The 22,735-nt window shown below is 46.7% G+C and overlaps 1 protein-coding gene across 2 annotated transcripts; it reads right to left on the reverse strand.

Annotated features, from left to right (window-relative positions):
- Positions 1 to 946: 946 nt before the first annotated feature.
- Positions 947 to 21,713, reverse strand: LOC144121042 (uncharacterized). 2 transcript variants are annotated; one of them, XM_077653954.1, is made up of 11 exons: positions 21,546 to 21,713; positions 17,023 to 17,075; positions 15,898 to 16,069; positions 15,408 to 15,490; positions 13,674 to 13,839; positions 12,766 to 12,866; positions 10,858 to 11,026; positions 10,609 to 10,691; positions 6,000 to 6,162; positions 4,979 to 5,079; positions 947 to 3,896 (listed from the first exon to the last, which is right to left on the reverse strand). In XM_077653954.1, the coding sequence occupies exons 2-11, from the start codon at positions 17,042 to 17,044 to the stop codon at positions 3,673 to 3,675; spliced, it is 1,284 nt and encodes a 427-aa protein (XP_077510080.1). In that variant the 5' UTR covers positions 17,045 to 17,075; positions 21,546 to 21,713; the 3' UTR covers positions 947 to 3,672. The 2 variants fall into 2 exon arrangements, with proteins under 2 accessions (XP_077510080.1, XP_077510081.1); XM_077653955.1 differs by lacking the exons at positions 15,408 to 15,490; positions 17,023 to 17,075; positions 21,546 to 21,713 and having other exon boundaries at positions 15,898 to 16,063.
- Between the last annotated feature and the right edge of the window lie 1,022 nt (positions 21,714 to 22,735).

Below are 22,735 nucleotides of genomic sequence, written 5' to 3' on the forward strand. Positions count from 1 at the left end.
GTTTTTATGGAGGAAAAACGCTAAGGCGCCCGTGTGCTGTGCGATGTCAGTGCACGTTAAAGATCCCCAGGTGGTCGAAATTATTCCGGAGCCCTCCACTACGGCACCTCTTCCTTCCTTTCTTCTTTCACTCCCTCCTTTACCCTTCCCTTACAGCGCGGTTCAGGTGTCCAACGATATATGAGACAGTTACTGCGCCATTTCCTTTCCCCCCAAAACCAATTATTAATTATTATTATACGGGCGCCTTTGTGTTTCGTCTCCATCGAAACGCTGCCACCGCGGTCGGGTTCGAACCCGGGAACTCCGTATCAGTAGCCGACCGGCCTAACCACTGGGCCACCGCGGCGGGTACAGAACAAGAGTCCAGTCCCTACTCAACGGCGGTATAGACAAGATAAGATTGTCTTCCGCTCCTGAGGTTGTCTCCTGGCACTTGGCACGAAATACTGTATAGACAAAATTGAGACCACTGCATGTTACTTTCACAGATCATCGGGCAGCCTTCGTCTCTGTCAAGCAAAATGATTAAAAGATGTGTATGCCCAATGTTTATCATTGCTAAACATACAGTGACCGCAGCAAGCTCAGCCAGAGAAACGTACCTCTTGCTACGTATATCACGGCACAGCCGAGCTAAGCCACTGCCAGTTTTAATTGTGAAGCTCTTTACATTTCTGGCTACGCGCGCCGTGCTTTCTCCTCTTAAGTCGACGGCAATTGCCGACTGACGGTGGAATAGCATTCGTTAAAAAGCGCCTAAAAACCAGACCAGCCGCAGTAAGACGAATCCAAAAGTGGCGGCGCAACGTGTCGCTGTAAGCGATTTTCTGGCTGGTAAAATCTTTGTTTCCGGTACACATTACATATTTTCATCACGTAACTCGTTTTGACAAATTTCGATATCCCCTAAATGTCTCTTGAAATGCAATGGAATTTCTTTAGGTAGCCCCTGGTCCCGCACAGATAAATTCGGGGCTCACCTTGAAATGATTTGGTGCGATGGGAGGCGTTCGCAAGAAGAGAATGCTTGGGCTAGGGTGCCTCGATGGCCAGGGGAGCGGGGCAGGCATCTAGACACCCTAGTTTGGGTGGGTGCGCTCAAGCAGGGTGTTGTCGTTATCTTTCTGGACCGTCTCTTTTGCACTTCACAGCGCGTTTTTTGAAGCGAAAGCTTTACTGCTCTCCTCCGTAGCTCCCTCCAAGTGTGCGCGAGTTTGACCCTGAACTGAGGAGAAACCACGTGACAGCTATGACGTCACTGAGTCCCCGCAGAAACCGAGCGATCTCCTCTGTTTTTGTAGGCCGTCGGCGTTCATTGTGTACATTGGCGTTGTCGTTGACAACGTTCGAGACTCCAATGAATTTGTTGAGAAGGAAGGGTGAACTGGCTCCCTGGGTCAGTGGACACCTCAAACACGCTTTGAGGCACGTGGCTTAGTTTATGGTTTAGGGGGTTTGACGTCCCAAAGCAACTGAGGGACGCCGTAGTGAAGGGCTCCGGAAATTTGGACCACCTGGGGTTCTTTAACGTGCACTCACACCGCACAGTACGCGGGCCTCTAGAATTTTGCCTCCATCGAAATTTGACCGCTGCGGCCGGGATTTTACCCGCGTCTTTCGGGTCAGCAGCCGAGTGCCATAACTACTGAGCCTCCGTGGCGGCGGTGGTGAGATATGTGGGCTGCATGCGTTAGCGCTGACAACGCTGTCGCAGACCCGCGTCACTGCAGCAATGGGCCACAGCGTTCACTTTTTGATCAACCTTTCGCGATCAACCATTAAGGGATGAGAGTGCAGAACCAATTTTAATGGCCGCCATCTTGGATTCGAGGAACCGAAACTATGCCGTTATTTCGTCCCTGACGTCATGCTCACACAGTTCCACCTATATCCACCATACTGGACAGTGACGCCATCATTGGCACGAGGCAGGTGGTTGTTTCTACAATGCTTTTGTAGATGGCGCTACAAGTCTTAATGTGAGTTGCGCTGTTTTCTAGTTGCAGCCACAGATGGCGCTTTGATCTCAGGGTGATAGGAGACCTCACGAAATCTCGAAACGTGATGAGTAGTTGCTGCCACAGATGGCGCTGTGATTAAGGGTGGTAGCAGACACCACGAAATCTCGGAATGTGATGAGTAAGAGCTAATGCTCTTGAAATTAGCTTATGAATTTGCTTAAAGTGGCGTCAAAGGCGCACATCCTCTTCCCACAAAGAAAGAGTCATACGACTGCTCTAGAACACCCGTCGTGGTGTTGTAGAAACAGGGTTTAAAATGTTGAAATTTACACTACCTGAAGAAAAGAAAAAAAATATTCACCTATCTTAAAGCGCCTATGTACCTTGCAGGACACTTTTTATATCCAATTCAGCTCATTTTATTACTGTAAGGCGGCAAATTAATGTGGACTGCCAGAATCTTTGTTAGAACGGTGCTTCTCAGTTGTTGCTGTTATTGCCTTACTGGCATGGCACATGCCCACGAACGGAGATTGGTCAGGGTTCAATGAGGAGGGCCAAGCGAAGAGGTTAAACTGGTGCCAGGCTAATAGTTGTGCTTTCGGTAATAAGTCAAAGATTAATTATCGAGGAAAGAAAAAAGGGGGACACAAGATCAGATAATTCAATACATCAAAATTACTGAAAGATGCTAAGACTAGCGTTCGTGAGCGCCAGCCCGAGCTTCGTCTGCTTCGTCTTCTGTCCGCGATGCCTCCTTCGTCGGCGCTGTCCGCTGGTGAAGTATGGAAGTCAGAGCCTGCAAGCTGGCCATAAAGCCCGGGATACATGCGATGTTTTTTCCGACGATGTTCGCGCGGCAGAAAACGTCGCGGCGGCGCGACGCCCGGCCGGAGATACATGGAGCGAAAAAGCGACAGCCCGCCGCCGCATATCTCTCAGCGCGAAAGCAATATGATCAACAAGTGGCAAATACCATTGAGCGAGGAGCTCTTTGAGAGCAGCGACGCTGACTCCTTATTCAGAATAACGAAATTGTTCATTTAGACACCACTGTACTGATTGCAGCACGCGTGCATAGATATCTACAAGGTTTTGCGTGCTCGAATGCATGCGGTCGCGTACCTTTCGATGCCCGCTCAGCCGTGGCTACCATCGGCTGCGGTTTTCTTAGGCACCTTCGCTTCAGGGAGGAAAAGCGGGCATTTCGATCCAAGATTCGGTCGTGTTCTCCAAAAAAAGTGACATTTCATGTCTCGTGAAGCGTTTATTTTCACGATAACAACATTTTCGTGCAATAAACACAGTAGAGCTCGTCGGCCATGGCGGCCATGTTGGCGGCGGCTGCGGCGGAGGCGGCCAAACCGGAAGAGCGGGCTTTCTGCGCTGCTATTGGCTTGCTCCGGCTGCCGCTTCCGGTCTTCCCGGACGCCGCGCGTCAATATCTGGCGGGGCCAGATCGGCGGCGGCGGGCGTTTTTTTCGAGACCGGGCGTCAAATGCGCGCCGTCGGGCGAAAATCGACCAAAAAACGCTCCATGTATCCCGGGCTTAATGCGCCGTATGACCGTTGTTTTTTTCTTGGGCACTATTTGTAAAGGAAAACGGAAGGTTGGAAGATCGAATGCTCATTCTGAGCTGCGCAGTAGTGACCTGTTCATTCATTTGGCATTCAGTTTGCACGTTGAGCGCCCTTTTTACGTGATTGTCTAGTAGAGCGTGATCTTCTTCCTTATGCGCACGCGACACATATGGCAATGTTCGAGTGTCTTGGCGCAATCCGCGCACGAACTGTGGCCGCACAGGAAGGCCACGTTGCGTTCTCTTTCCATGCAGATGGCGCATTGTAGGGTTTCCTTGAGCTCCCGCAGTTCTCTCGCCAGCTTACTCGGGCCACAACGGTCTCCGTTAGGGCTACCTTTTCGCTTTCGCGCTGTAAGAAATCAACGGAACGAATAAATGGCGGGAAATGATAACTGACTCGGCAAAAAAATACAAGACAATGTCTGTCCGCTTTCATTTTTTTTTGTACTTTGAACAGGAGTCCCCTTGGAGGGACTGCTGTTCCCTAGAAGACCCTAGCAGGGACTGGTGTTGTAGGTGATAGCAAGAGCATAGAAAACGGCAAATCATCACTTAAGTTTGAGAACTGGGTTGTTAGTTGCGCATATTCTATTCTATAGCTTGGGCCCGAGAAGGGCCCGCAGTATGTTCTGCTATGTGGAAAGAGTCGTGTAAGGCAAGACGGGGGCAAAAGCGGCAATACACACCGCTGAGTTTAGAAAGGCAGCGATGTGTCAATCTCCCCTATACCTACGCGCAGCCATGAGCAGGCGTACCTAAAGCACTCGAGCGACGCTTTGTGGCACTAAGAAAGCAAAAGCGCAGAGGAGGCACCGGGTTACTCAGTCAATCGGCTGCGCTGGAACCAAGGGAAGAACTTTTACTGGCAACAACATCGTTCGTCTAACACGCCAGCTAATCCATAATTTAGATTTACTTTTTTTTCGGAATATGACGTTTTAACGCTACATTAAGCTTTCTCACCATCGTATGACTTGCGTGCTGTTCCTTTCTTTTTCAAGGTGGACAATAATGAACGTGAAAATTTCCTGCACCGTCAAACTGTCCCAGTCTCTTTTCCCAGATACTACCGTGCACATTTCTTTGGTTTTATTTTCTTCTCCCAACACTAAGACATTTTACAGAATGAGAGTGAAAACAATGTGTATGGCTGCACTGTACGGAATGCGCGATATTTGGTCTCCCTAATCGTCCCTTAGCAAATATCTATAGCCAGGACTCTTGCATTAGAGATACGCCAAGTAATGTTCGACCAGTCCTCGCAAATAAAAGGAAGATATCATTGTGAGAGGCACTGTCTTATCAGGAAGGCAGCTCCTGTTACTCTTGCTTTCAGCCGTAAACGTTTTCCATCGGTGGGATTGAATGGCGCCTCGTCAATAATCTATGAAAGGAATAAAGAAACACTATAGGCCCACACCGACGCCTTACCATGCTTGTCTTCCTGCCGCGTTCCACAGGCATCCTTATGTTTGGCGGAAGTGTCTGCAGTTCGTCTCCATTCATATATCCTCTGTGGAACTACGTGCAACCTGGAACGATAAACAAGTTACTACTACAGATTTATTACCAGACATGTATCCTTCCTTCCCGTGTAGAATACCCATAAAGATCACACTTCATAACGCAGAGACCTCTTTGGCTGCTACGTGCAGCACTTGTATACGAAGGATCCTCATTATATCTATTCCCGTTTTGTTTTTTAAATCGTGGCGTGAATGGGATTGTTGAGGGTAATCGTCCCACCAACTCAATGCACAGCGACAGGTGAGTGCGGGATTTACGCGAGGTAAGCAGCGCAGCGGGTGTATGGAAGGGACGTGGCCCAACCATCCCTGCCAGTTCTCAGCCCTGGCGAAGAGGAAACGTTAAGCAATTTTTTTTTATCTACATAGGTTCATGTCTTCGCCTGTGGCACTCAAATCGCTCCAAATCTGAAATGCTAAATTTTCCATGTGTGCATATTTCGCTGCGCGTGAAATACCGCTCGGTGTTAAGAAAAAATGGGGAACACCACAGCTCCGCATTTAATGGCATGACGCGACAGTGGTTCCTCCTTCCCACACAGACAAGGACACTGTTTCGTCTTTCATAGTCACAATCATTAAGTGAAAGAACACGCGACGTACATATAAAGCCCAACTATAATAAATCCGTGCGAATGTGTCTGTATGGCATAGCGGTAGCGTCTCTGACTCGCAACACGAGGACCCGGGGGTCAGGTGTTTCCGATGCGCCGCCGGTACGGCTGGCGCCATCTATGTATCTTGTAATCAACTACTCCCATGTTTTCCGTCACGCCGACGGCAACGCCGACACCGGCTTTTCTGCTACGCGGGGCCTTTACGCTTACAATAAAAACCATTGGGAGTCCTCCGTTGCGAAGAGTTTCGTAAGCCACATTGTTGCTTTAGCCCGTAAAGTGCCATCCATGCAGTCGAGAATGCCTCACCCTGGGCTGCCGGGTTCGTTGAATCTCAAGAAGACGTGGTCGAGGTCATGCCCGTGATCCCTGAAGCACTCGGAACAGAGGTCGTAATCGAAGCACACAGCGCACTTCCAGCGCGTACCCACGATGCCACGATGACTACAACCTTTGCAGGTGATATTGTGGACTGCGTTGAGAAAATTTGAAGCTCTAATTCGCATGTATAAATCCCCGCAATTGTCCGGAAATGCGACGATGCTTTTTTCTTGTTTTTGTTCGCGCTGTAATATATTTTGTTTTCAGTTTTTTTTTCAGTGCGCGATTTGAAAGCTGTGTAACGTCTCATCATGTGTAAATACATAATTGTGAAATTTTTATGCTGTAGCAGTAGTACTGCAATTTCACCATTCTTTTCACCACAAGAAAATGCCGAGGATTGTGTCCGCATACCCCTCTGTCGCGTCTCTGCAACTACCACTTCCGCCTAGATCCGTCACTTCTCAACTGTCCCTCCCTTTATGCTAACCTGGGAGACTGCCTTTTCCTTTCTGCCTTCTGTTATACTTAGTGGCACGAACAGAGACACTTTATTTTTTGTTCTTTTTATCGTCCCACAACTATTTCTGTCCCTTTCGGTCACACCTTTACCCTGACTCTCCCCCTGTTCTCTTGGCGTGCCTGGCTGGAGTGCTCCGCAGTGAAAGATCAACTGGCTCGGGCCCGACAAGCAGCCGATCTCCTTGGGGCCTAATTTTGCAGCCAAATAACGTTTGTTGCTACTACTAGTCGCTGCAGGAGCCTTTGTGACATGTTATTTGCCTTTAGCTATGGTTCTTTCCTTGAAATATTTCGGGAATATTGGTGACCAGATTATTTCAGTGCACTGAAGTATTTTATAAACTCACCCAACATTTTTCGCAGACTCTTATTTTAGATAAAAAGAAGCATTAACTTTTATAGCCATTTAATCGGCGATGGGTTCCAATAATGTAGACACATGGACGTAAGGAGGAAAGCGGAGAAGGTAAGGGGGTGAAAGCCACGGAGAAAGTGGTAGGGCGAGGGAAGTGGCTCAGAGCAAAAACGATGCGACGATAGGACAGTGATAAATTGTCCTGTCCATGTAAGCAGTGCTTGCCTAGTCCGACCTACACTGTCATCGGATAAAATGGAATATAGACCTGACTCAAACGAGCGGACGGAGTTTTTAGAGCGAAAGCTCTACTTACTCCTCGCGTGCAAAGCTTAAGGTTATGAGGCTATGAAATTTGACCTTGAAACCAGGAGGAGTGGAGGCTTGGCTCCGTACGTCATGCCACGTGACTCGCCAAGCCTCGCCACAACTGCGTATGCGGAGCCGACGGCAGTGTCGCAACTGCCGCAAATCGCGTGAAGCGCCGTGCGTTATATAAAAGCGTGTGGCGTGTGCTTACCTTAAGAGAGCTTTCGCTTGTCTAACTAAGTTCAGCCGAGTCGAACCACAGGTAATGTTTTCGCTTTTTATTTCGTGAAAATTCGGTGGACTTTTTTTCGTGTTTATTTGAAGATTGAAGATCAGTTTTTGAAGCGAAGAAATAGCGCAGTAACTGTCTCACTTATCTCGGTGGACACCCGAACCGCGCCGTAAGGGAAGAGATGAAGGTGGGAGTGAAAGAACAAAGGAAAAAAGAGTTGCCGTAGTTGAGGACTCCGAAGTAATTTCGACCACCTGGGAATCTATAACGTGCGCTGACATCGTACAGCACACGGGCGCCTTTTGTGTTTCGCCTTCATCGAAAAACAGCCGCAGCGGTCGGGTTCGAACCCGGGGATTCCGGCTCATTTCAAAAAGCAGCTTTCGGATCTTTCGATTTTCAGAGGATTTGTAATGGAATGACTTTTAGCCATGGTCCTATTCACAACCCGCGATACAATAGTGGTGCGGGGGGGGGGGGGGGTCTACTTTCCGACCTCAATATACTCTGTCCCATTCACAATGCGTACATCATGTTATGACGTACGCATTATGAATGAATGAATGAATGAATGAAATTATGAATGAATGAATTAATATTATATTAGACGGGTAACTTACTGCTGTTTTCTTCTAAGGCGAAACCCTTACTAGTCCGATTAGACGAAATTCCATCGGCGACCTTCGTTGTTCAGGCTTAGAGATAGTCCCAAAAAAAATGGCACCGCAACGACCGCACCGAACTGAGAGGGAGGACACAAAGGCCAACGATGACTGTGCCCTTCAGTGCACGGCAGTAATGCTGAGATATGGCAGCTCCGCGGGCTATGAAATGAGCGAAGCAAAAAGCAAATGACCAACGCTGCAAAAACGAGTCGGGCATAAATATGAAGAGCTAGACCGCGCCAACTGTACAGACTCAGAGGCACGCAAGAAGCTTGAATTTCGAAGCAACCAGTTCTTTCACAGAACTGCTGTTCATGGTCCGCTTTATGCGTGAAATTGGTTTTGAGGAAACGAAAGGGCGCAGTAACTGTCTCGGTGGACACCTCTAACGCGCCGTTAGAGAAGGAAGGAGGGTGGGAGTGAAAGAAGGAAGAGCGAAATATGTGTCGTAGTGGAGGGCTCCGGAATAATTTTGATTACCTGGCGATAGTCAACATTCACTAACATTGCACAGCACACAGCACCTTAGTCCTTTCTCCTCCATACAAGCACGCAGCCATCGTGGCCGGGCTCGAACCAAGGTACTGCGGCTAAGTTGGCAACAGACCGAAACATTTAGCCACCGCAACGGGTTCCCTGAAGCATCGAAGAAAATTAAGAGAAAAGAGGAGAGGAGGAAATATGAAACGCGCAGGGAGTGACTCTGAATGGACAGATGGTGCCCCAGAAGTGGTATTCGCCCTTGCTGCTTTGAGCCACCTAGTTCTGCCAGCGGTCGTCGTGCCTGCAGTGGGTGGCCAAAGGCAAAGTACCGCGCCTGTCCACGACCAATATCCCCCCCCCCCCTTTCAACTGAGTTTTTTTATTCGTATAGCCCAGACTACTAATCCACTGTCAAATTTTTTGAAGAGCCCAACGAACGCTTGTGTTAGTTGGGAAAGGATGACATTGATTTGGCTCGCAGGACTGCGCACGGTAAGGCCGCAAATGCAGAAAGATGAAGGCATCCGCATTGTGCGACCGAAGTGTGTCCGAAATGCACACGCATTTGTGCATACTGCTGATCAAGGTGGTGAACGATCATTTCAAGGAAAATTTGCGCAAAACACTCGGCATAGGGGAGAAAAAAATATTTCTTTGTGTTTGGTCAGCTAGGATGTATGAGGTCTTGTTTTTGTGTGTTGGAGCTAAAAGCTTCACTAAGCCTGCTTTTCGGGCCGTCAGCGGGGCCGCAAGTTTGACCTTGAATGTAGCTAGAGGTCAAATCATGAACATAACTGGTGGTAGTCAGGTTCGGCACATGACATCAGCTACAGCAGTGACACCAGCGACTGTTACACAAATTATATCGATTTTGACCTTTGACCTTTGGCCGTTGACCTTGACCTTCGGTCAAGCGGCAAAACATCTGCTGGAATCGCATGCGCAGGGCATCAAAGTGGGTTCTGCATAAAACGCCGGTGCACTTTGATGCGTTCAGCTTAACGCTAGGTGTGTTCGAGGCGACGCCTGTCGTGGAGACCGCCAGTCGCTCGACCACGAACGTAGCCAGGGAGATGCAGCTTTTTGCCTTCGACCACGGATAACCAGAGCTAAACAATCAGCAATTTTTTTTTGCTACTGATATGATTCTGAATGGGACGTAGACCGTGCTTGCTTTTACGCATGTTGTGTGCCGTTAACTCTAGGATAGCACTTTTCAGTTCCTAGGGTAGTTTTCTTTTTCTTTTAGTACAGTTACAAGTTTAAGCTAATCTGTGTTCCGCCGCCGTGGTGGATGAGTTTTCAGTTCCTAGGGTAGTTTTCTTTTTCTTTTAGTACAGTTACAAGTTTAAGCTAATCTGTGTTCCGCCGCCGTGGTGGATGAGTGGTTATAGCGTTCGGCTGCCGGCCCGCAAGACGCGGGTTCGATCCCGGCCGCGGCGGTCGAATTTCGATGGAGGCGAAATTCTAGAGGCCCGTGTACTGTGAGATGTCAGTGCACGTTAAAGAACCTGGTCAAAATTTCCGGAGCCCTTCACTACGGCGTCTCTTATAGCCGAAGTCGCTTTGGGACGTTAAACCCTCATAAACCATAATCTGTGTTCCTCCCTCCTCGTATGCCCTGTCTGCTGTGCGCAATTTTTTTAAACACACATTATAACTGAAACCGCCAGTCGTGCATGCCGGTACGTTAAGGAATGTCGTCGTTGCTTCAGTATCTTAAAACGTAACCGCTCATGACGCATCGTCTAAAACAGGTGTCGACTGTTGAAAAGTATTTGGAGTGTGCACATTGCTCCATTGATGTTACACTTTACGTGCTTCCGGCTCAAATAAAATGTACCGATTTCCCCTGTGAATTTTTCTCGCTGTGAAAAATATGATTCCTGTGCTGGTAACACAAACCCTTGTATTAAACTTAATGCCACCTTGAGGCGGCCGAGTCACTGTTGTCGTGTGCCACGTTTAGCTCGAAGTGCACGCCAGGGTGCGTATCCTATGCTTGTGGAAATTCGTCTCGTTCTTAGATACCTGCACGCTCGTTGACAGTTCTTTCATGACCGCTCAAGGAGCCACCGTACATGACAGATGAGGCCCTCGGGGCAACTTGGTACCTGAAATTGTATACGAACAACTGTTAGAAACTCGCGTTTTCATTTTTTACACGATCAAGAAATCAAAATTGGCCAAAAAGAGGCCCTCAGCGTGGATACATGCAATGCTTAAGTTCTAAGTTCCAAGGAGGTGCTTAAAATCGTGAGAAATGCTGACAACCCTCGCCTTTTGCGTGGTGCATCCAACCGCGCGAACATGTGGTCATGGTCGTGAACACCATTCAAGTAGCAAGTGGTGCACAGCTTGTAGCTGGAGCAGTCTTCGCACTCCCAGAGCGCGCCGTGTATGCTGCGCGCGTCACAGGAGTGGCAAGCGATTCCCTGGAACTTAGCAGCTGTAATATATGAAACAGAATGTTAATTTATTCAGATTTTTGTCTACCATATCCCTCCGCAGCGGTGGCCCAGTGGTTTAAAAACCCGTCTCGCATGTTCCAAGTGGCCTGGGCTGTATTGCTGCTCATATGTTTTACCGTCTTTACATGTACTCACGGTACTTCGCCTTTTTTGCTCCCGCCCCCCCCCCCCCCCTCCTCTCGCACAGTAATGGCGACCGTGCGATTTGCACTTGTTGAAAAAAAAAAACAGAGGCTCTTCAGACCTCCACTTACTAAGCATGGTTTCGATATTCATGAGCAACAAAGAAAAGAAAAGACTTGAAATTCCCTCCCTCCTATTTACGCAAAGGGGATGCCTAAGGTTTGTTTATAGCGAAAGAGACCGAAAAGTGAATTTTAAGCACGCACTTGTTTTTCGCCGCAATGAAAGCTTGGTTCCTCACCTGCTTGTTACCGGAACAGTTTGTTAGTAACGCTGTAGAAGCTTTTTTAATGGGAAGCCCTTCGCTGCCATTCGATAATAAGAGGCGGTTCGTGCCGCGTGCGCTGCCGCGGAAGAAGGCACTGATGAGCGCTGTCTCACAACGTTTCTCTAAGAGCGAAATTGCCTACATGAAATCAGTTGTTAAGTGATCAGCCTTGCTTGCGCTTGCTTGGCTCTGTTTTATTGTGACTTGGTTTTCTAACCTTGTATCACTTTGTTTAATTTTTTTTTCATTTTTCTTCCTAATATTCCGTAGCCTTTCTAATAAACATGCACTTGTGAGGCAGCGCTCGTCAGTGTCTTATTCCTGCGTACCCGTCCCTTTGTTGCGCTGAATTTTCCAAGGTGAGTCTTATGAGCCCGCCCACGAGTCGTTTCTGCCATAGCCGGCGCTCAGCAGCCGGTTTCTACAGACAGCATTCTTACAGAGCTCGAAGTTCATCGTGGTAGCCCCGGTGAAGCTAACCCTTGAGCTCCAGGCCGAAGCTGCCCTCGCAGTTACAGGGGCGGGTACAAAAGAGATGGCGCCGATGTGATAATAAGCGGCCACGGCCACCATAAACAAACCGGTTGCGGAGGCGTGACGTATTCAAGGGCGGGGCGCAGTGTCTACTTGTTTTCTTTAGTTTTTCGGGTGCGCGGGAGTGTGAGTGGAGGAATTTTGAGGAGGAACATAATTTTTAATCGCCGATACCTTCGATGTTATGAATGTTCCTCGAAAATTCTCACGCTTGGTTGACCAATGATGGGGTACCTATCACTCGTCTGCTTTACTAAACCTCGATAAATGCCGTTTCATGGCCCCTTTAACAGGAAATCGGAAATATTATACCAGTATGGTGGTCGTGGGCGGATGCACGAATAATGGCAATGTTTCGCCTCAATATGACACTTCAATTTGTTTTATGCGACTTCCAATTAGAATTATGAATGATCGTTTCTTTTGTCTCAATCATTTACGAAGGAACAAAGTTGTCACGGAGGCCTGATTATATTACATGTTGGCAATGCATGCAATATCATTAGAAGCTGTTGATGTCTTTACTGCAAGTTATATCTGGCGACGTAACTTCCTGTTGCTGACGTGACTTTCCTCCAGCCAATAGAAATTATCCGATTTGCTGACGTCACTGCCACCAAGCGAATCAGCGAATTTTACGACCAAGGCCACGTTTTTTTTTCACGATGAGGCTTCTGACAATATCGTATTAACAGGCACCACTAGCTCCACTAGGTCGCGGCGAGGGCTTACCCTCATCGTTCTGCTGCCGATCTTGACTGACGTCCTTGTCTTGAATGGAAGTGCCCGCAGTTGGTGGATTTCCAGAGGCCCCCCTCGGTGGTACGAGCATCCTTGAGTGATAAGAGAATTTCATAGACAGATAGATAAATATAATTTATTATTATTATTATTATTAGTCAGACATCCTTTCTCTTTCTAAGGAACTGGTAGTGCCATGTGCCGTGTGCGGTTCGACGCTCAAAAGCATGCGCAAGGGCTATGACTGGAGAACTACGGATTAATTTAAACCTCCGGACAACACAGAGCACGCAGGAGTCCTTAAATTTCGCGACAGCAGAAATGGGATCGCAGCGTTCGGTCCCACACTGCCACCGCCACTTTTTTTTGTTTTAAAAACTACACATAAAAAAGAAAGTGAAAAAAAAAATTGTGTTATACAATGCGGAGCAGTGGCACGAAGTCTCCTATGTGCAATCCATACCACTTTCCTATTTTACTCTCATGCTGCAGCTTCGCCTGCAGCCGTCTGCCGCAGAGATCACGTCATGCACACGAAATTTCCAACCCCGGTACACATGCGCTTTTCGGCGCCCAGAAAATTAACGTGGTTACGGCAATGTAAATCAAAATACAGCAAGCCAGGTCACAAGGCAAAAGCGCCTATTGCAAAACTTCCCCCTCCGCCTGTGCTGCATCAGTGGTTGCGGCGTCCGGCTCCTGAGCCAAACATTGTGGTCCTGGATCACCGCATCGGAGAGTACGTGTAGATGGCGCTGGCAGTCAGATTTCGCTACACCGTTAGGGGCGGTCCGGTGGTAAACACTCATCCATAGTACTCCATTACGATGAGCTTCATAGTACAAAGTGTCACTCTTGAACGTGAAATTCCACGAATGCATTAAAAAAAAAAAACTCACCCGTGGCTGCCAGGCGCATTGAATCGCAAGAAGAAGTGGTCGACGCAGTGTTCGTGCGCCATGTAGCAGCTGGTGCAGATGTCGTAGTTCGAGCACACTGCGCACTTCCATCGCGCGCCCACGATGCCATGACGGCAACCATTACAGGCGACACCATGTATCTCGGCTGCAGGACAGTAAATTGACCAGCAATACGTGTGAATTTCAAGCCTATTTTGACTATAGCTTTTCAAGACATCTGGAAGCAACTGATAGACGATTTCTGACCTAGAAAGCGAACAGCTGTGTCTTCTTTTTATTTCTTATGCTCTCTTATCTGGTGTTATTTGTATCGCTTTCAATGTGCGATTGGAAGGTTGCATAGTAATAGTTGATTACGTGTAAATTCATCATTGTGAAAATCGAATCTGATGTAGCAATGGTAGCAAGAGCGGAGAAGATGAGATCATTCCTAACACAGGATGAACTAGGGGTAGGACGGAAGCCTCACTCCACTATCCAACATTTTAACAACTGGTCGTGTTGGAACGTTGCCACATTTAGAAGTCCACGATGACAAGTGCTCTTGTCGAAGCGATGGCTAGCGAGCGGACTGAGGTTTCCTTTCCACCTGTTCTTTATAGCGAGTGATTTGAAATAGCCAGAATTTGCCTCGTTCGTCTTTGTAGTGGCCTAGGGGTTTGAGCATTCGAAGAAAGTTGAGCAGGCTAGACTGCTACAGAGAGACTGGAGCGGAGAGGCTGCTACATGATCCTGAAGCGTAAGCACTAAGGCAGCATTGCCTCACTGCATTGGTGGGGCGTTGACATCTGTTTGTATATTGGAATGTGAGTGCCGTTCCCGATAATGTTACTCTATGTGTGTTCCAAGCTCGCAGATTTTTCTCTTGCAGATTCTTGCAGATCTACAGATTTTTCTTCTCGAAAAGAAAATGTAATAAAATTTTCCAGTAACAAATACCCTTGCCTGAAAATCACTCTTATAAATATCTCGGTTTCATTTAAGTAAAAATCTAACCAGGTCGCAACACGTTCACTATGTAACGAATTCAGCTCATCAAGTTTTAGGGTACCTGCGCTGTAACCTTGCCTTAGCACCGCGTTCTATAAAATTGTTTGCTTACTTAACATTTGTACGGTCGAAATTGGAGTTTTCATGCTCCGCCTATGATCCTAACTTTGCTAACCTGATTGACACACTGGAATCAGTCCAGAATCGCGTTGCAAGATTTGTTTGTTCTAATTTTTTATACCACACTAGCGTTTCGGCACTAAAATCTCAGCTTAATCTCCCCACATTGGCCTGTCGTCGCAAGGTCGCCCGTCTTTCCGTATATCATAAATTTTTTCCATACCTTTAATCATGAAGTTATTCCTATCACACGCGCTCATCGTATTTCCCGTAATTGTCACCCTAACGCCGTCTACCTTGTGAAAGCCCGCACCGAAACATATCACCAGTCTTTTTTTTTTCTGAAAACAGCCCGAGACTGGAATGACCTCCCATCCGAAGTGGCAACCATCATCGACTGCAGCAGGTTCAAAACCGCCCTCGAACATCATCTGTATTCATGCTAATTGTCTTCTCAGCCCACCCCTCATGTAATGTCCCTCCTGGACCTTTGAGGAGCAAATAAATAAATAAAAGTCACTGCTGCAGTGCGCTACCTTGGCTTGAATTACAAACCTAAATGCTTGATGAATACTTGCGGAAATTATTGCAGCGCGTAATTACCTGTTTTCTCGTTGTCGTTATCTTCGTGATCACCGTGAATTCCGCCAAACATCACAGACGTTGTTCTCGGAAAAACTAGGTGCCTGAAATTTCATATCAGAGATCATTCAAAGCTCCCATTTTGTTTTGAATTGTACCCTTTGCTACGAGGTCAAGAAAACCTGGCAGCCAAGTCTGAAAGCCTTCGCCACGGATACTTCCCACACACCTGTTTTGCTAAGTTGGAGCTACACTCTAAGCAGAAATGTGTAAAAAGGGAGTAAGCTGTACTCTACACACTAAACAGAAAACTGTGAAAAGGGAGTAAGCTGTGGTCTACACTATAAACAGAAAGGAGTAAAAAGGGACTAAGCTGTCCTTCAGAGTACTCGCTTTTATAAAAGCGATTGCGGTGGAGCACAGCTTACTCCCTTTTTTTACTCCGATGCAGTCCTATTTGTGTTTAGAGTGCAGGCGATTAAAACCATGACGAATGGCGACCCGTCCTCACCTTTTACTGCCGGGTGCATCATACCGCTCGAACATATGGTCCTGTTCGTGCGCGCCAGTAAAGTAGCAAGTGGTGCACAGGTTGTAACTGGAACAGGCTGCGCACGTCCATAGCGCACCGACTATGTCCCGCATGCGGCAGGAGCAGCAAAAGGTTCCTGGGAATCTGACAGCTGTAATACACCAAAGACACACCTCCTAGCTTCGGCAGTGTAGGCCAAAACAGGTTTCGATAAGCGGATTATAGAAATGTATCTTGCGAGATCATTCTCGCAGGCTAGTTGGTGCATAGTTTGGCTGGACCGTTAGTGGGGAATGGCTGTGACAACATGTATTTTTTGTTTCTATTTGCCCTTCCATTTCTGTGCTAAAGGTCCGCCAAAGTATCATCGAAACGCGCACTTACTAGCAGTGTTCCGGGTTCGACAGCATGCTGGCTGCTGTGACGTAGGTGCAATATATGTACAGGCTCGGTCAAAAGTTCCCAGGACACAGGGTCTGCTTTTGAGCAGTGAAAACAGGCAGTTACGACACCCCCGAAGCACAAAATTTCTGTAGAGGGTAGCAGAAGTATCGTTCTGACCTCTGATAACCTTGACAATTTTATCGGCCTCTTAAGTGCCAGGATATGCAGAAGAAAAGCAGACCTTGTGCCTTGGAAACTTCTGACCAGCCCTGTACACCATCCCATAACTTAAAATGCAGTATAGCACACTTGCTTTACCCTTTGGGCGGTGCAGGGTACCCAACGGTAATCTGTTTCAGGTTAATTTTAGACTATGCGTCGACGGCTAAATAATCCGTGGTTCCGTCAACTTCAGTCAAAGCTTTGATTCCAAGCCATATTGGGAGGAAAAGCAGATCAGGTTTAAAGGCCAAACTCTTTTGCTCCAGTTTCTCTCATTGGTGCTGCTCACGAGTGCTTTAGATGAGAGATAGTTGGGCGAATAGATGCATGATGCAAGAGAAGGGAGCACAAGAAAACGACACATGAGCGTTCTGTTCCTTGTGCTGTCATAGTTGTGCCGATGTCCTCTTGACTCATAAATGCTATGAGTTTAGAACGCCTGTGGGAGGTAACAAGGAGGGATTTTCTTTTCGTGATGCATATACTAGGTGCACTCACCTCGTGTTCCTGCGCTAGCCATCTAAACCAGTGGTTTCTGCGAAGTTGGAAGGCTGAAAAAAAAAATCACAATGAAGTTTATTAGTATCTTCGTGTGAGCCAGCCGGTAGTTGTTGTGCTGCCATCTCCTACAATGCAGTTATTGCTTTCAAACTTTGATTTCATAAAAAAAAATACACTGCTAGGGATGTGTAACCTGCACTCGGACCCACCCAGTCGATAAAAACAGCAGCAGATTTTTTCTCTACATAACAGGATTTTTTTGTAGTATTTATAGCCATTAACTAGTAGTTGCAACATAAATTTTTGTACAACATAATTTTTTTTCAGTAGGTTTAGAGAGGTACCACAGAACTACAAGACGACAGAAAACTACGACAGAAAAATACTATATGCAATAATTCTATACTACAAAGTAGTCTATCACTGTGACAAAAAGACAAAACATTTTGTCGTATTTTGGGCACGATTCTGTTTATTTCGACTGTGCATGCACACGCCTCTCTGAACTTGATAGAAGGCTTTCTTGTGCAAACCTTTCCCTCTCTGTGACACAAGGCGCCGTGTTTTGTGCGTATAATTTACGGGCATTGTTTTTACTAATATGCAGTTTCTTATTTTGATAATCTGTCTTGCTTATGTTTATAGTGTTTTGATGCTCTCATATTTTTCACGTAACCCCCGTATACCTTTCCTTAACGTGATAAGTCGTCGTTTGGTAAAGACAGGTTAAAGTGTAAGAAATGCTTAATGTCCGCTCCAAAAGCCAACCTTAATCCGTTTTCAATTGGTCTCATGTAATCCGCCTTTATAAAAATAAGTATGTGCCATGTCAGCGAGGTTAGCGAAAGATTTATTCCTGCATTCTGAAGAAGGACTGAGGATTGGGCGATTTCGTGGTGATCCATCGTATTAAAAACCAGCGCTAAAAAAAACAGAGGACGAGACGGGACACAAGGAAGGCGCTGAACTCACAACTAAACTGTAAGTTCAGCGCCTTCCGTGTATCTCGTCTCGTCCTCTGTCTGTTTTGTAGCGCTGGTTTTCAATACGATGGCTGCATTCTGAGTCCTATATATATATATAACTTCAAAAGTTAATTAACCGTTGGAATGGCATGAAATATTAAAGCACAGTACGGTAAACAGGCACTGCACAGAATTATACGCTTAAACGGGCTAAATTTAGCGTCTCCTTTCCTCCGGCTGACCGTAAGCAGAAACTGAAAACTACAGCTACAGTCAACAAGAATAGAGTGTAGCAGACGAGGTCTCCGTGTCACTACAGCGGTGTCGTCAGTAGCTGCCCACTTTCGAGAAAAGATGGATGGATAGATGAATGCATGCATGTTAGGAGAGTACTCTTTGAAAAGGGGTGGTGGCAGGTGCTACCATGCTCGATATTTCTTTCTAAAATCTTTTCTAACTAATCTGCCGTATATAGCAATAATAATAAAAAAATTATTTGTATTTTTTACGTCTCAGTTCTATTAATTTTACACTTGACCAATTTTCAATCCCAACTTACATTCTTACGTCAGCGCCCTGCCTGTTCGATCGCAGCGCCGCCTGGAACGCGTGAATCACAACGGCGTTTGAGTGTTCTCGAGCGGTCGCACGACGACGTGCAGGTGCGGCACGTACCTCTAATCGCGGGAAGAACGACGGCGGGGACTTCATAGAAGACGAGGCTTCGTATTTGGAAACGCTCAACACATGCGAGAAGAGCAAACACGGATACCGTAATATTTTTAGCTCAGTTGTGATTATTTCGCGCTCACTGCATGATTCCACCAGATGTCACCAAGTGTGCACTCATGCACATAGTACGTATGTGCATGAGTTACTTCGGCACGTACGCTGTCGCATCTGGCTGTCTAGACAAGCACAGACGCAAAGTAGATACGACGGTCTGCAGTGCATATTTCAGCGCCGCCGATTTCTTTTAGAGGACGCAGTTTGCTCAAGTTGAGTAGAAGTTTACGATAAGAAGCACCTCGAAAACGGCTTTCCTTCGGCTGGTCTTCATAGGAACGCCGCCTTCATTGCTCAGCACTGAGCGGCAGTTCTTTGCTACCAACGTTATCGCAGGAAAGTTTCACATACCCCTTCATATTGAATAGAGTCGCAGAAAAATTTATCAGATAAGGAGAACAATGCTTTATACAAGTCGTGCTCCGCGTCGGGAGCAGGATATCAGATAAGGCCGATAGGAAGATAACCACGGAGTCCTGCCACGCTGTCACTGCATACACCTTTTCGCCTTACAGGTCTCGTCGTAGAAATGAAACTTGACCCAATCGCTCTACAGCGCTGCGATTCGTGCTTCGCGGACTTCGGTGGCCACTGTCAGCAACATTTAAACCAATCGTTGTTTTATGGCTGCTTCACATTCAGGCTAGTGAGCGGCACGACATGGTAGAAAAATTTCCAACTCGTTTGAGCCTGGTCGCTCTGACCGCTCTAGCCGCCGCGACCGCCCGAAACAGGTTTTCGCACTGCGGCGGCAAAAATCGCAAGCATTTTTGCTTGAACGTGGAACTGGTTCCACGCTTGGAATCCCAAGACAGTTGCGCGGCAGCACGCAAAATGTGACCCCGCCGCAAAATGCGTCATGTACCGATACCGAGGAAAGCAATCGAAAACACACTGCAAAAAAAAAATAATAATGCATCCTTAAGAGTGGATTTCCGTGCCTACAACTCTCACCCTTGCGCCCTCCCGATAGAGCCTGCTTGTCACACCCATAGTAAGGGTGGGATCGTTACAGGTGCACCCTTTTTCCGTCTGCTTTACAGTTTCAAAGATTTTGATTGCTTTAAAAGACGCTTATCATTTTTTTGGAGGGGGGGGGGCGCAGATGGCGCACGTGGCGGACCGTACTCAGCTTTCGCGTTGCCGCACGTAAGGAGATTTAACTGCAGCTTATAATGTTTTCGATTTGTAACGCGAGGGACGACTTGTCACTTCTATATTCGGTAAAAAAAAGCTTGCGTTACATTCGAGTAAATACGGCATATTCCAGAACCTCCCTTTGAGTTTGAAAGGGCCAACGCATTCAAGAGGCCGGACACATGTAAGCGCCGAATCAACACTAAGCTGACTAGGTGCGTGATGGCGCACTTTCGTTTTCGGTTTTGTTTTCGGCAGTGTGGCGCTCTTTCAGCGATATTGCTGGTAATGCTGGTCGAATATCGTTTTTTTTTTTCGTTTAGACATGCTTTGCGAGGTCAGGCGCAATTTGTCACTAAAATGCCTGTTTTGCAGTTTGGAGCAGCACTTCCATCACTGAGCTGCTTATATAACCACCCGAGAAATATGTCCTAAGTGTGAGAGTGGTAAATAGGTAATATAATAAGTTGTCTAATGAAATTTTGAAGCTGTAGAAGCACTATATAACGTTCATCATCTCTGATATGCAACTGCAATGTTCTGCTAAGTGACAAACATCATTACGTAGTTACATAATTATGTGCAAACGGTGCAAAAATGCTGAGACACAATGCTTGAGTAATATTTATAATGTTGCTTTATAGCTAATTTATAGTTACATACAAACATTAAAATTATGTATAAACGTAATCTAAATATAAACTATAGACTGTACGTAAAGCTAAGATTACGATTCAACATAATGCGTTTGCTGTTAATTTTTAGCGTTATAACATTCCATTATAACAGCAAGCGTTACTTGAAGGTATACTATAAATTTAGGCATATATTAATCAATTTTTGGCGCTGCCTGGGTAGATTCGGAGCTACTTTAAGGGATACTCCCATTCAGAGGCGATGTGTGCCGGAATTGGTCGGGTTTCTGAAGCATGCACCTGAAGGCGACTTTAAGTGAAAGAGTCGAAAGTAGAAGCATAATGTCTGTTTGTGAATACGTGGGTTATATTGTGAGCTCACAATGTTGGGCATGCAGAAAATAGGAAAGCAATCAATAAAAAGAAATAAGTGAACAAATTTACATAGAATGTACGCAATCGTAGCTAATGATACAGCGGTGAGTAAATAAGATTAGCGTGACAAATGACGGAGCAGCGGAATCGCATCGCACAGCGCTGCGGCCGGCGAACAGGCTGATGCCGACAGTTGGCGGCCATTCCCACGTTTGCAGCAAGGGGAGGTTGGCATGAAGCAAGTTATTTTTGTCAAGCGCGCCGCTTCCCCAGTCTTACACCGCAACAATTAAAAGTGTTTATTAATGAAATAGTAAATTAATCTGTAGGGCTAGATGCCGCTTGCTCAGCGTATTCTTAAAACCTAGACAAAATGTCAGTAAACATGGCTGAACTAGCCGTACCTGTGCAACAGATACGGTTGCGGTACGAATTCGATGCCGCTTCGAACGTCTGGTCTAAGGTCTCGCCTTATATCATCGAAAATTTATGCTATGAAGCTCTTGCTGGCTGTCGTAACTTGCATATGCGCATTTTAAATGAAAAGTTCGCGTAAGCTCATAAGAAGAAAATTAAAGGGGCCTGTACATCTTTCTGTGTGTGTGTTAAAAAATCTGCTTACCTTTGTCAAATGGACCTCTGCTACACCGCTTGTTTAGGCGGCTTTAAACTCCTCGTGACGACTTGCGTTGACGGCTTCACCGCCAGACGTCCGTGGGAGGCCGCAGCGGCGAGTTCAATACTTGGAACTGTCTCAACGGCTACAACGGCTCCTACACACCAAGTGTAACTCGGGAGATATGACGAAAGGAGAGGACATGACGTCACTTGCTGTGGCGCCGCCTCACAACAGATAGTTGGGTCGCCTATCCTCCTTCGTTGGTACCCTTTCTCTTTCTCCTCCGCACTTCCTTCCTTCTCCGCGAGCTTTGACTTGCCCTTGCTCCATGGATGCAACGAATATCGCGCGCGGCTCGGATAACGCCGAGTCGTGTGAAAGCGAAACTTCCGAGCGCGTAATGATAATAATAATCGGTTTTTTAGGGAAAGGAAATGGCGCAGTATCTGTCTCATATATCGTTGTACACCTGAACCGCGCCGTAAGGGAAGGGATAAAGGAGGGAGTGAAAGAAGAAAAGAAGAAAGAGGTGCCGTAGTGGAGAGCTCCGGAATAATTTCGACCACCTGGGGATCTTTAACGTGCACTGACATCGCACAGCACACGAGCGCTTTAACGTTTTGCCTCCATAAAAAAAAAGCGTAAAAGCGCCATTTTCAGACGGCCGCAACTTGCTGGTTGAGTGTTATGTGCCAGTTCATCTGTATTTCGGGCTGAAAGTCGCCCGCACAACTATGAAGCGGTAACCGCATGACGTTATGTTCCTCGTTATGCGATATACGACTGACATCATCTACAGCTGCTTGTAGTACACCCGTTCGAGGCGATGAGTCCTGGCGATTGAAGAGCGGCGAGTTTTGAACCTAACACACTCATTCCAGCATCGTTCAGTCACTTCGTGTTATCTGGAAAGTATAACTATGCTAGCGTCCGTTTTTAAGACTAAACAGCCTAATATGCGATCATGAAAATCCCTCCTAGGTAATACATTGGATTTATAAGAAAGGTTTCTAAGGAAAATTTTGGGGTGGCCCAAATTCCAAATGATATCGCATTTTCTTCTTTAAGAACGGGGTTAAGAAGGCCTCCGAGCTTTTAAAATAAATTCTCTCTCCTGCAACGGGAAATATATAACGCACCCCGATTTCTTCTTTGATCTCTCAGTAGCATATGAGGCAGCGCGAAGCTAAAAT

This window comes from Amblyomma americanum, chromosome 2 (genome assembly GCF_052857255.1).
Source record: "Amblyomma americanum isolate KBUSLIRL-KWMA chromosome 2, ASM5285725v1, whole genome shotgun sequence".
NCBI classification, from domain to species: domain Eukaryota; kingdom Metazoa; phylum Arthropoda; class Arachnida; order Ixodida; family Ixodidae; genus Amblyomma; species Amblyomma americanum.

Coding starts and splice junctions, on each gene's coding strand:
- LOC144121042 (XM_077653954.1), bottom strand. CDS start 17,044: ATGGCTAGCGCAGGAACACGAG. Junction 16,070..17,022: donor GGCTAGCGCAGGAACACGAG/GTGAGTGCACCT, acceptor GGTGTATTACAG/CTGTCAGATTCCCAGGAACC. Junction 10,692..10,857: donor TTGGATGCACCACGCAAAAG/GCGAGGGTTGTC, acceptor ATACAATTTCAG/GTACCAAGTTGCCCCGAGGG.